Below are 12,866 nucleotides of genomic sequence, written 5' to 3'. Positions count from 1 at the left end.
TACTCTGAGCCAGTTGTGTGTAGGCCCTGGAAACACAGCTGTGAGCAAGACATGACACTGATGTTTTTATAGGAGGGGGGGGGGCGGAGAGGGAGAGAGAAAACGAACTCAGGAGGGATCAGGAGATAAAGGGGAGTGTAGAGAACTAGAGGAGTGCACACCAAGGGGGATCTAGCCCAAAGTCGGGTCAAGAAAGGCCTCCTGAGCAAGTGACATTGAAGTCAGTGTATTTAAGGAGCTTTCAATGTAGTTAGGGAGATTAGACTAAGACACAAAGTAATTAGAGGACAGGTATGGGGCCAGTGTAAGTGGGATGAGAAGGCAAAGGAAAGCTCTCTCAGGGCTACAGAAACCATAGGAGGCTTCCTGGAGGGGAGACCTCAGGCTGGGCCTTGAAGGATAGTTAGAATTTGATGTCATAAAGGTGAGAACACAAAGACCAAAAGGTAGGACCCATGAAATACAGAATGATTGGAGTATTGGGTGTGTTTTAGGAAGAAAAAGTCCTTGTTTGGTAAGAGCATTTTAAGATGCAAACACCACAGATGATTAAACTGTTCTTCCAAAGGAGGGTGCAGGCCTTCATTTATCTATTCCAATAAAAGATTTTCTGTTCCAGTCATAGCAGCCCTTCTCCTCAGTTATGAGTCAGGAGTATCCATTTCAGCTGGGATCAAAGCAGTCATCACCGATTAGGATGATATTGACATCTGATCCTAGGAGTTCAATGAGCTGGACAAGATGGCCCTGACTGTTACTCCTGAAATATAAAGAGCCCGTGACTTTCGAGGGAGAGGAGAAATAAGACAAGAACTTGTGAAGAGGTTGAACAATTGCACAAGAAATGAATCTAGGAAAAGGTTAAAAAACAAACTCTTCTTTCATGTTTTCTCAAGGATCATGGTCCAGGAAACAGAGCTCCATCTGCCAATCTCTTGTGTTCAGCCTTTAGCTCTGGAGGGGAGGAGCGGGGGAGAGAGAGAGAGGGAGAGAGAGAGAGAGAGAGAGAGAGAGAGAGAGAGAGAGGTGATGAAGGGGAGAGGGAGAAGGAGGGAGGACTAGAGAGGAGGCTCCTGAACCTCTCTGTGCTGTAATAGGGTGGATGTGTATGTACCACTCAGCTTCGTGGGCTTCAGTTTGGGGGTTGCCAAACCCTACGAGAACCACTGGGAGTTCATGGTTCAGGTAGTGGTTACATGGTAAAAACCAACTTTGTAATGGAATAAAACTGGCAACATTGAGGCATTCAGAAGCTTAGTCTAGTGACCAAGAAGAGAGCTTAGAGCAAGGGTGTGGCTAGTGACACTCACAGGCAGAAGGTGTGAGGTGATTAAGTAAAGGAAGCCTGGACTAGGGTGGTAACAACTAAAATAGTAGAAAATTTCCAGGAAAAATAACCAGCAGCCTTTGGAAAGAACACAGGCATGCCGAGACACGCAAGCTGGAGGCCGACAGGCAAAGAGCAGTGGGGATGCCCAAAGGGTGATGGGTGCAGTGGTAGGTAGTGGGAATGTCAAGGTGTTCAGAAGGGAAAACAGGTCAGCATTGGACACCAGAGCTATCACCAGAGACAAGAGAAATAAAACCAGAAGAATTAATGAACCCTAAAGAAAACACACACCATTTCTTTTGTATTTTGCGGGATTTATTTGCGTGGAGATGTTTAATGTAAAAAATAATACCTTTACTGAGCACCTACGGTGGGTTGAAAGTTTCACACTCACCATTTCAGAATTCTCCTGCCTCAGTGCACTAACCCCATTTACAGGCCCAAAGTGGTACATCTGGTAACTGGGATTCCAACCCAGATCTGTCTGGCTCAAAACCACGCTCTTAACCACCACCATATTCTGAAAGAAGAGCAAGGGCTGAGGACTGAATGAGGCAGACATCCTCAGTCAGGGACAGAAGAAGAAACCAACCAAGTGCCCATGAGGTAGGATGAAAACTAGGGCTTGTCTAGTAGAGGTCCAGGTACATCAGAGGGAGCGGGGAGGGCCCCTTCAACATGGGTGCGAGACAGTACATGAGGATGAGGGCTTCTGCTATCATTTATTTAAATATACAAGTGATTATTTCTTAATATTTGATCTCAGTTGTTTATCTTATTTGCAATAGATTAAAAACCAACCCCCCCAAATGTAATCATTCCATTATTTAAAAAAAACAGCACATCACACATATACTTTACCTGAAGCCATCACTGGAGGAGGGGCTGGCTTCAAGGAGTTACTTGGCTTGGTTGATCTATTCACCATGGGAGCTTAAACACACAAATATGCACAGAATGATTATAGATACAGTCCACTGAAGGGGATTCACACTTATGGGAAAATGCATTGTGGAAATGATGGGTCAGACTGGAGAGTTTGGAGGGAATAGGAAACATACTCATTAAACCTATAAGCCATTAAAAAGCCTCCTCAGAAAACAACAACACACTGTTAGAATGAATATATTAATGATTAAAGGAACAATGAAATATTTTATTATAGGAATTTTGTTAACGTGAATACTGGCTTGGAATTCCCTTTGCCAAACTGGAGGTGTAGGAGATGAATACTTTCTTTTTTATAAATTAGAAGTGTATTGAACCTAATAGTGAAGGGGCCAAATTAGCAGCCCTACCCTCCCTGCCACAGCAACCCATACCATTTCTTTTGTATTTTCAGGATTTGTTTGGGTGGAGATGTGTAATATGTGTTTATTTTCATATGGGTGATGGGTGGCCAGGAATTCAGGTGGGTCTTCAAGCCGTTGGTGATGTGTAGGGAATGCAGGAGAGGGTTGCGACATAGTGGTGGTGTGAAAACTGAGCACTGCTACTCTAGAGTTTATTAGCTGAATAATGTTCCTTGAAGAGATATCCCTCACACAGGAGTATATTCCTCATAGTGACTATATCCAGAGTAAGCAGGCGCTGTTCCACGGAGGGTACGCGGCACTGGCTTTTCAACATAACTTGTTTGTAATTGCATTTGTTATTTTCTGAAGCATTTACAAACAAAATGTTCCTGAAACAGCACTAAATGTAAAGACTCAGGATACAGAGCATATTTTACTCTTTCATATTTTTCAGGCCTCTGCAGAAATTGTGCCTGGTGCAATATTTGTAAGGCCGGCATGGTGGCTTGTGACTTTGTATTAGGTTTTGTGAGATATCCATTCCAGTTGAGGACAGCTAACGATAAGCACCTAGGTGCTTTCATAATTTAAGATGGGAAGAGGACGGAAGAAGAAGGGAAAGACTATGAAATTCAGAGATAGCTCACTCAACCTGTCAAAGCAAGCAAATGCTGTGGACACAGACGAGAGAGGCCTGAGCACACCACTTCTGAGCCCCTTAGTGCTTGCTACCAAACAGTCTCATATACCCCCCATCAACTGGTAGAAGTGTTCAGGTGCTTAGGACTACAAACGCTTGCCTTTTTCAGATGGGAGTGAACTGCTTTCTGTGGGATGAATATAGTTTTCATCTTCATCTTCTACAGGGACCACATAATCAGCCTAAAAGAAATGCAGAAGTGAATGAGAAGAATGCTGTACATTCATAGGCTACTGTATGGGAAGAAGTGATTTAAAAATATCTTTACTGACATATAATTTATATACCATTAAATTTCCCTATGTGAAGTGCATAATTTAGTGGTGTTTTTTTTTCTTTTTCTTTTGTTAAATTTAGTGGTTTTTAGTATAGTTGCAGAGTATGAAACCATCACTGTAATATAATTTTAAAACATTTTCATCACCCCAAAAAGGAATGCTATGCCCATTAGTCACTACCCATCTCCCCGCTTCCCATGACCTAGTCAACCAATAATCCACTTTCTGTCTTTAATATTTGCCCGTTCTGGACATTGCATGTAAATGAAATCATACAACATGTAGTCTTTTGTGACTTCTTTCACTTAGCATAATATTTTCAAGGTTCAACCATATATAGGATATATCATTGCTTCATTCCATTTTATGGCCAAATAACATTCCATTGTATGAATATACCATGGTTTGTTTATTCATTCATCAGTTGATGGACATTTGAGTTGTTTTCACTTTTTGACTATTATGAATAATGTTGCTATGAACATCCATGTACAAGTTTTTATGTAGGTGTACATTTCTCTTGGGAATATGCGTAGAATTCGTGGGTCATGTTGTAGCTCTATGTTTAACTGTTTGAGGAGTTGCCAAACTCTTTCCCACTAGCAATTTCTCCACATGCTCATCAATACTTGTTGTCTGTCTGTCTTTTTTATTATAATTATCATCATGGATGTGAAGTGGTATTAACTATGGTTTTGATATGCATTTCCCTGATAGTTAATGATATTGAACATCTCAATTCCTTTGACCATTTTGAATTGGGTTGTATGTCTTTTTATTATTGTGTTGTAAGAGCTCTTTAAATGTTCTAAAAATAAGTCTCTTATCAGATATATAATTTTAAAAAATGTTCTCCCATTCTATAAGTTGTCTTTTTCCTTTCTTGGTGGTATCATTTGCAGCACAAAAATTTAAATTTTGAAGCTCATTTAATCTATTCTTTTTGTTTGTTTCTTGTGCTTTTGGTGTTGTGTCTAAGAAATCATTGCCTAATCCAAGGTCATACCTGTTTTCTTGAAAAAGTTTTATAGTTTTAGCTCTTGCATTTAGGTCTAAGGTCCATTTTTAGTTAATTTTTTTTATATAGTATGAGAGTTCCACTTTTATTCATTTGCATGTATCTGCACAGTCATTCTAGCATGGTTTTTTAAAAAAAATGATCCTTTCCCCATTGAATTGTCTTGGCACCTGTGTTAATAATCAATTGATCATAAATATAGGATATCAAAAAATGTATATACACACTTTGAATACAGGCAGTGTTTATTAAAATACATTTCATTTTAAAAATTGAGCTATCAGCTGTTAAATTGTGTATACATTTTTTTGGGCACCCTGTATAGGGAAGGAGTGATTTTAAAAAAAAATATATTTTATTGATTTTTTACAGAGAGGAAGGGAGAGGGATAGAGAGTTAGAAACATCGATGAGAGAGAAACATCGATCAGCTGCTTCCTGCACACTCCCTACTGGGTATGTGCCTGCAACCAAGGTATGTGCCCTTGACCGGAATCGAACCCAGGACCCTTGAGTCCGCAGGCCAATGCTCTATCCACTGAGCCAAACTGGTTAGGGCGGGAAGGAGTGATTTTTATATTGATATGAATCTAATGAGGTAATCAGATCTCAAAAGTCATTTTACAACCTGCCTTGGTGGGTAGCCAAGATGAGTACCGAGAGAAAAATAAACTAAACCTTTATTGAGCACTTGTTGCCAGGTGTTCATCTGAGTACTTTATATGTGTTGTGTCATTTAATCGTTATAACAACTTAATAAAGCAGATACTACTATCAGCTCTCCCTGCCCACTAGGGGTTTCCTTTATACATTCCACCCCTCTGCATCTTAGAGGAGGACTATGGAGGAGCAGAAAGAAAAGGTGGAGGAATGAAAGCTAGGTGGGGCGGGGCAGGGCAGAGAGGCAAAGGAGAATAAAGGCAGGAAACGATCTTACAGAGGAAAGAGAAGATCTCAGGAAACCAGGGGAAGAGAAAGAGGATAATAAGAGGGGCATGGAACCAGTATTGATATTGTACCATATGCCTTCAGGGATTGAAAATGCAGCCCTAGCCAGTTTGGCTCAGTGGATAGAGCATCGGCCTGCAGACTGAAAGGTCCCGGGTTCGATTCTGGTCAAGGGCACATGCCTGTGGTTGTGGGCTCGATACCCAGTGAGGGGTGTGCAGGTGGCAGCCTATCAATGATTCGCTCTCATCATTGATGTTTCTATCTTTCTCTCCCTCTCCCTTCCTCTCTGAAAGCATAAAAATATATTTTAAAAAAAGAAATGCTTACAATAGGTCATATATGCCATTTTTTAGAGAAAGAAAACCACACCCTTTCAGCATAACACTGGAGAGTTAGAGGGTGGCAGTGAAGGCACAAAGTGGCTAGTGCTGGCCAGAGAGCAGGGATGGAAGGAGGAAGACATGCCCGGTCCAGACTGTCCTGATGCCTCCCTCCCATCCCACACCATATCCTGCCTTCCACTAGGTCTGGGAAGCCATCAGATGGGATTTACTTTACCTCATCCTCAAGATCCTTGGGTTTGGGTGGGACTTGAGGTTTCTGCAGAGACATCGAGGTAGGCATAGTGGAGGCCAGCCTCGTCTTAGCTGAAGGCCAGCTGGGTTTACTGGGAAGGGTCTTGTTCAAGGGTGGAGACTGCCTCTGGCTTGATCGGTTGTCTTGAAAGGAACAACAAAGCATGAAATGAAAGGGGCTCTGGGTCATTCCCTGGAAGGAAACCACTGAGCTCTAGAAAGTATAGAACCTCCAGCACCTAAGTAGCCACAAATGAATCAGGGCATTCCTTAAAAGAGTGAAATGACATGTTAGGTAAAGAGTTTCAACTGCCCATTGACTTACATTATAAAAAGTAGAAGAAGGTCCTCATAAAAAACATCCTCCCAGGGGAGAGAGAGAGAACCATGGGCTCAAGAGAGCTGAGAGCCCAGGACCTGCCCACCAGGGGGCATGATGCCCTCAGCAGCATGAGGGTCTAAGAGGGGTGCTCCCTCATGGTTTCACACGCTCCATGAACCTTAAGGGCAGAAATTCTCACTCCCACTTACACACAAGAACCACATGAGAGCTTTAAAAAATGCCAAGGCCCAGGAGCCACCCAGACATAACTGATCCTACTCTACATGTTTGACCTTCTGGAGTAGGATCTAGCATTATAGATTTTTAAAGGTGCCCCAGGTTATTCTAAGGTGTATTTAGGGTGGCAACTGCTCATCTGGGTGAACCTACATGTCCCCCCCTCCCCTCAATGATTCCTCTCAAATCATGGAGAACTCATGAGTTCCCCCATCCAGGACTGTCCTCACGCAGGTATCAGGGAAGCACTGTAAGCTCTGAAGCCAAATGGCCCTGAGTTTGGTCCCCTGCTCTGCTGCTGACTAGCTGCACTCCTCTGGGCTAGTTGTTATTCAATTTCTCTAGGACTCACATTCCTCATTTAAAAAAAAAAACTTTATTGTTGAGATTATTACAGATGTCCCTCCCCCCCGCCCCCGCCATTGTCTCCTTCCACCCAGTTCCCGCCCCATCCCAGGCCTTCACCACCCTATTGTATGTGTCCATAGATAATGCATATCTGTATATAAGATATTTGTTTAATTTCTTCCCACCCCCAACCACCTACCCTCTGAGAATCGTCAGTCTGTTCCATTTCCATGCCTCTGATTCGATTTTATTTACCAGTTTATTCTGTTCATTAATTTCTTGTTCATTTATTTTGATTCAATTGTTGATAGGTATGTATTAGTTGCCATTTTGTTGTTCATATTTTTTATCTTTTTCTTTTTCTTCTTTAAGAATACCCTTCAACATTTCATATAATACTGGTTTGGTGGTGATGAACCCCTTTAGCTTTTTCTTATCTGTGAAGCTCTTTATCTGACCTTCAATTCTAAAGGATAGCTTTGCTGTGTAGAGTCATCTTGTTTGTAGATCCTTGCTGTTCATCACTTTAAATATTCCCTGCAAGGATCTCATAGTTTCTGTTGAGAAATCAGCTGACAGACCTATGGGCATTCCCTTGTAGGTAACTAACTGCTTTTCTTTTGCTGCTTTTAAGATTCTCTTTTTGTCTTTAGCCCTTGGCATTTTAATTATGATGTGTCTTGGTGTGGGCCTCTTTGGGTTCCTCTTGTTTAGGACTCTCTGTGCTTCCTGGACTTGTAAGTCAATTTCTTTCACCAGGTAGGGGAAGTTTTCTGTCATTATTTCTGTCAAATAGGTTTTCAGTATCTTGTTCTCTCTCTTCTTCTGGCACCCCCCCCCCCCCCCCTATAATGAAATGTTGGTACGCTTGAAGTTGTCCCAGAGGCTCCTTACACTATCTTCATATTTTTGGATTCTTTTTTCTTTTTGCTCTTCTGGGTTGGGTGTTTTTTGCTTCCTCATATTTCAAATCATTGATTTAATAATTCTCAGAATCTTCTACTCTACTGTTGAATCCCTGTATATTATTCTTTTTTTTCAGTCAGTGTATGCGTAATTTCCAATTTTTTAAAGGTTTCTAGAAAATTCTTGAGTAACCTTATAACTGTGGTTTTGAACTCTCTATCCAGTAGTTTGCTTCTTCCATTTCTTTCATTTGTGACATGTTTTTTGTCTCTCCATTTTTGTCTGTTTCCCTGCGTTTGTTTCTATGTATTGGGTAGAGCCGCTAGGTCTCCTTGAGTTGGTAGAGTGGCCTTCTGTAGTAGGTATTCTATAGGGCTCAGTGGCTCAGCCTCCCTAGTCACCTGAGCTGGGCACTCTAGGTGCACCCCTTTGAGGGCTGTGAACACAGTCTAATTATAGTTGAGACTTGATTGCTGTTGGTGTCACTGGGAGGAATTGACCTCCAGACCAATTTGCTGTGAGAACCAGCTGTGACTCCAGTAGGAGAGCTGCTGTGCTGGAGACACCCCTATGGAGCAGGACTTGCTTAAGTGGGACTTTGGTGCACACTGAGTCTGCCCCTTGAGTGTGTCGCTTATGGATGTGTAGTTGTAATCTGGTATAGCCTGACATTGACCAGTGGGTACACTGGCTCTTGGGTGTCCAGGGAGGTGTAAAGTTAGCCACTGCCTGGGTCCACACAGCAGGAGCTACAGAGAGATCTGAAGATTCCTTCTCTTTGTATCAGGTTTGGAAGTGCCCAGATGAGGCCCAGCTGTGAAGCAAGGCGGGCTGGTGCTGGTGCCAGGTCTTGGGCCTTTTATTGATAGGTTTAGGGCTCCCTGACCCAGCTGCAGCTTGTTTGAGAGCAAGGTCAGGTCATTTATATGCAAAAGCCATTGCACACAGCTTGGATGGGGTTGTAAATTGGATGAGGTGGGGTTTTAGGGAATCACCAGGGCGGAGCAAACAGAAATGGCTGCCAGCATAAGAACAATGATCCCTGCGAGCACCTCCGTCTGGAAGAAAGCTCCCCCAAATTTCTGCCCCAATGCCAGACAATCCAGTTCCTCCTCGTATGTGTCTGTGTCCCCCAAAGCCTCACCCTGGTGCTGGAGCTCAGAGGAAGCAGGACCTTGTAAGTTCAGTTGTGCCTTTTAAGAGGAACAGCTGGGTATCCAGCAGCCTCTGTGTCAATGAGCCCCAATCCCCACTGGTTTTTACAGCCTATAGGGACTTCTTTTCCCAGCTCTGGGACCCTGGGTTGGGGGTCTGGTGTGTGGCTGGGATCCCTTGCTCCTCTGGACAGCCTCCGCCGAGATGATCTCCCTCCTGATTAAAAAAGCAGCGCACATGGGTGCCGGATCAGCCCGTTCCATGCCTCCGCACCTCCTACCAGTCTCAGTATGCTTTCTTTTTTACTTCTCCAGTTGTAGGACTTCCACTCAGACAACTTTCCAGTGGTTCTAGATGATGATTGTTTTGTATTTTAGTTGTAATTATGATGTGGTTGTGGGAGGCGGCGAGTACAGACGTTTACCTATGCCACCATCTCCCTTTCTCACATTCCTCATTTTTAAAATGAGGATCATCATATCCACCTCAGAGAAAAATTGTTTGATTTGTCATCTCTTCTGCCTGCCTCAGAAAACCATGTGGGAGCCCAGCCAGTGTGGCTCAGTGTTTGAGCGTCAACCCGTGAACCAGGAGGTCATGGTTCGATTCCCAGTCAGGGCACATGTCTGGGTTGCAGGCTTAATCCCCAATGTGGGACATGCAGGAGGCAGCCTATCAATGATTGTCTCTCATTATTGATGTTTCTCTCTCTCTCTCTCCCTCTCCCTTCCTCTCTTGAAATCAATAAAAAAATATATTTTTAAAAAAGCCACATTCAGGCCTGGAGGCCAGACCTGAGCTGTGTCCATTTAACCTTTGAGGCTAATTCCAGGCTTAGAGCTCCTCACCCCCACCCCCAGTTAAAAGTCTGCGGTCTAGACCCAGTGTGCACAGCCAGCCAGTATGGGGGTGGGAGTGGAAGGAGTGGCCGTAGCAGACACTGGAATCCATCCTTGTTCTGTATAGACCTCTCAAGAGAAATTTGGAACCTTGTGCACAGGAAGCCTGAAGAGAAGTAGGGACTAATCTCGGGGTTGATTTCTCAGACTGTTGTGAGTTGGGAGCAACCATCAGGGTGTTTTCATTGATCCTTTGTCTGTTTCCAATATTCCTGATTTAGGAAGGATAGTTTCCCCCATCAAATGGGCAGGTTTGCCAGCTGGGGCTCCATTACCTGAGTGACCAGATGACCCAGCTGGAGGTGGTGGGAATGGGAGGTTTCCCCACCAACCTTGGCCTGTCCCCACCTCCCCGCTAAACACCCAGGGTCTGGGGGGCCGCCTCACCTACGTACTCGCCCCTGGTGAAGGGCAGGGCTGGGTGAACTGTCCTCGTCTCCTGCTCGACGGGCGGTGGCTCATAACTGTCATCCCCAGTCTCCTCAGCGGGCAGCACGTACATCTCGGAGTCGGAGTGCTCGTCGGGGTTTTCATAGTCGCTGTCCTGCAAGTGCAGACACTGTGCTCAGGGCCCAGCTGTGCCTGGTCGTCAGGATAGACCTGATCTGGAGGGACAAGCTGCTCCCCCAGTGTCGGGATGAGGAAGCAAGGCCTGGACAGGCTGGCTCAGATGGGGTGGGAGCGGGGGTGGGGAGTGGGGGCGGGAAACCAGGTGGGCCATTTAACCCGCAGCGTGGCTGACCGTGGGAGAGAAAATATATGTTAAGAAGACAGAAAAATAGAATAACCATGGGTTTTATTATTATGAAGGCTGACAGTTGAGAGAAAAATAAGTTTAATAAGGATAGGGGAAGGGGACACACAGGAAAACATAAATACCTTTGAGAAGAAGAAGTTAAAAGAAAAAAAATATATACATTTTAAAAACAGAGCTGGTAAGCTAGAGGGGCTGGGCTTCACACAGACTCAGAGTCCACTCTCTATTCTTTTACTAAATATAAATTATATTTAAGTTAAGATTGAAAAATACATTGACATGTTTGTCCTAAAGTTCAAGCAGTTGGGAAGGATGTAATGAAGCCTCCTTTCCAGCCACTCAGTTCCTCTCCCCAGAGGCAAACAGAACCACTAGCTTCTTGTGCATTTTGTCCAGAGCAAGCTTATGTGTATAGCACGCATGTGTATGTTTGTGTAGAAGAAATATTTGGTTCAGGAGTTAAGAGGTCCTCCAACCTCTGTGTCCATTGCCCTCTCCCCACTGCTGCCTGGCAATGCATGATCCACACATGATTTTCCAGTGAGTGGGTGATGCATCTACCCTTTGGCCCGTTTCATTTACTTGCAGTTGTAAACACTGATGCAGGGGTAGTGTTTCCTTCATTGCTGTGTCCTCAGGGCCTGTAACAGGGCTGGCACATGATAGGAGCTCAGTATGTTTGGGATGAATGAATTAATAAATACATGAATGAGGCCTATGCTTTCTTCCTCAGTCTGTAGGGAGATGGGGAGAGGAGAGGAATAGGGTGAAGAGTGGGATAAGAAATGAGAAAGGAGGCTGAAAAGAAGGTGTGGTTGTTCTTGTCCTAGAGTGGGAGAGAAGGTGGATGGGGTGAGATAAGAAAATTCCTGTAGGGGGATTTTCCCACACCCCAATCCCAGTAATAGCAGATTGGGGGGCGAGGGTGCGGGCTCAGTAATCCTTCCTGAACATGAACTTAGGAGGAATAGAATAATGATAGTAATGATATTATTCTTATAACTGACATTTCTATGTGCTGTATGCCTCATTTACTCCTCACCACAATCATGAGATAGTGTTTTAAACCTCTCCCATTTTATAGTAGAGGAAACTGAGGCACAGAGGAGTTGAGTAATTTGAGTCTGCAATCTGTGTTCTGAGAAGTCAATGACTATTCTCAGACGGAGGATCTAGGAGGTGAGCTGAGAGTGAAAGAGTGGCTGAGGGAGGCTTATCAGGCAAGAGCCTGGCTTCCCAAGGCCAGCCTAGGCCAGCATGAGGTGGTTTGAGCCCTGCTCATCCAGGCCAAGGGCCCAGTCACTGCTGTGGCAGCCTCTCCGGGAAGCATCAGTGCAAGTGCTGAGAAGCAGCTGCTTTAATGAACATCTGGAAAGTGAAAGAATCAGCAGGGACCTGGACTCATGTGCCTGAGAAGGAGAAGGTTTGGGCATTGCTCTTTTTCAGTTCTAATGGACCAGGGATGGGACTACTGAGGCTTAATTACTTGGCGGCTGAGGAGTACTGTGTGTCCTGGGGAGGACTCTGAGGTCCTTGCAGCCCCTCAGGCTGGGCAGCCTGAAAGGGAGGATCACATTGGCAGAGGAGGCAGAAGGAAGGGGAAGAGGGACTCCATGTCAGCTGTTCCTCTGACACTGGGCTGCCTACCAGATGGAGGCAGGAGGACAGGACTGAGACTATATGTCCAGGACCAGCATAGGACCTGCAATAAGGCAGGTGCCCACCACACAGCTATGGAATGAATGACTGAGCTGCGGCCTGGGCTCTGCAGGGACTGAGGAGGAAGGAATGGCTCTCAGGAGAAGTGCTGGGCTGGAAAATCTATTCTCTGGGCGATCACCAGGAGCCCCTTCTGCTTCAAACACAGCAGAATACATCGAATGCCTTTTTATTTCTTTTTTAAAAATATGGCACGCTTCATGAATTTGTGTGTCATCCTTGCACAGGGACCATGCGAATCTTCTCTGTATCATTCCAATTTGAGTATATATACTGCTGAAGTGAGCACATGAATGCCTTTTTATCAAGAGAATAAAAAAAGGCATATGTTCAAACTTATGAGAGTTTTAAAAAAATCCTCTTCCCCTAAATTATTA

At 44.3% G+C, this 12,866-nt stretch overlaps 2 protein-coding genes and 1 non-coding gene across 9 annotated transcripts in view; 1 reads left to right on the top strand and 2 right to left on the bottom strand.

Moving 5' to 3' along the window:
- BLNK (B cell linker) overlaps nucleotides 1-12,866 on the bottom strand; it is a 71,777-nt gene that overhangs the window by 21,823 nt on the left and 37,088 nt on the right. For 2 of the 4 annotated variants that reach the window (XM_036336483.1, XM_036336486.1), the window contains exons 5-8: nucleotides 10,401-10,557; nucleotides 6,130-6,290; nucleotides 3,426-3,507; nucleotides 2,192-2,263 (exon numbers count right to left, since the gene is read on the bottom strand). In XM_036336483.1, the coding sequence (XP_036192376.1) occupies nucleotides 2,192-2,263; nucleotides 3,426-3,507; nucleotides 6,130-6,290; nucleotides 10,401-10,557 (472 nt within the window). The remainder of the gene's footprint in view (nucleotides 1-2,191; nucleotides 2,264-3,425; nucleotides 3,508-6,129; nucleotides 6,291-10,400; nucleotides 10,558-12,866) is intronic. The other 2 variants (XM_036336484.1, XM_036336485.1) reach the window with 1 other exon arrangement.
- ZNF518A (zinc finger protein 518A) overlaps nucleotides 1-12,866 on the top strand; it is a 92,829-nt gene that overhangs the window by 60,416 nt on the left and 19,547 nt on the right. The gene's annotated exons all lie outside the window — the stretch shown is intronic.
- Nucleotides 12,672-12,778, bottom strand: LOC118670399. Its single transcript, XR_004972301.1, has one exon. It is a non-coding gene; the product is annotated as a U6 spliceosomal RNA (small nuclear RNA).

The sequence above is a fragment of the Myotis myotis genome, unplaced genomic scaffold (assembly GCF_014108235.1).
Source record: "Myotis myotis isolate mMyoMyo1 unplaced genomic scaffold, mMyoMyo1.p scaffold_m19_p_15, whole genome shotgun sequence".
In the NCBI taxonomy this organism is placed as follows: domain Eukaryota; kingdom Metazoa; phylum Chordata; class Mammalia; order Chiroptera; family Vespertilionidae; genus Myotis; species Myotis myotis.
This window is presented reverse-complemented; position numbering and strand designations above follow the sequence as displayed.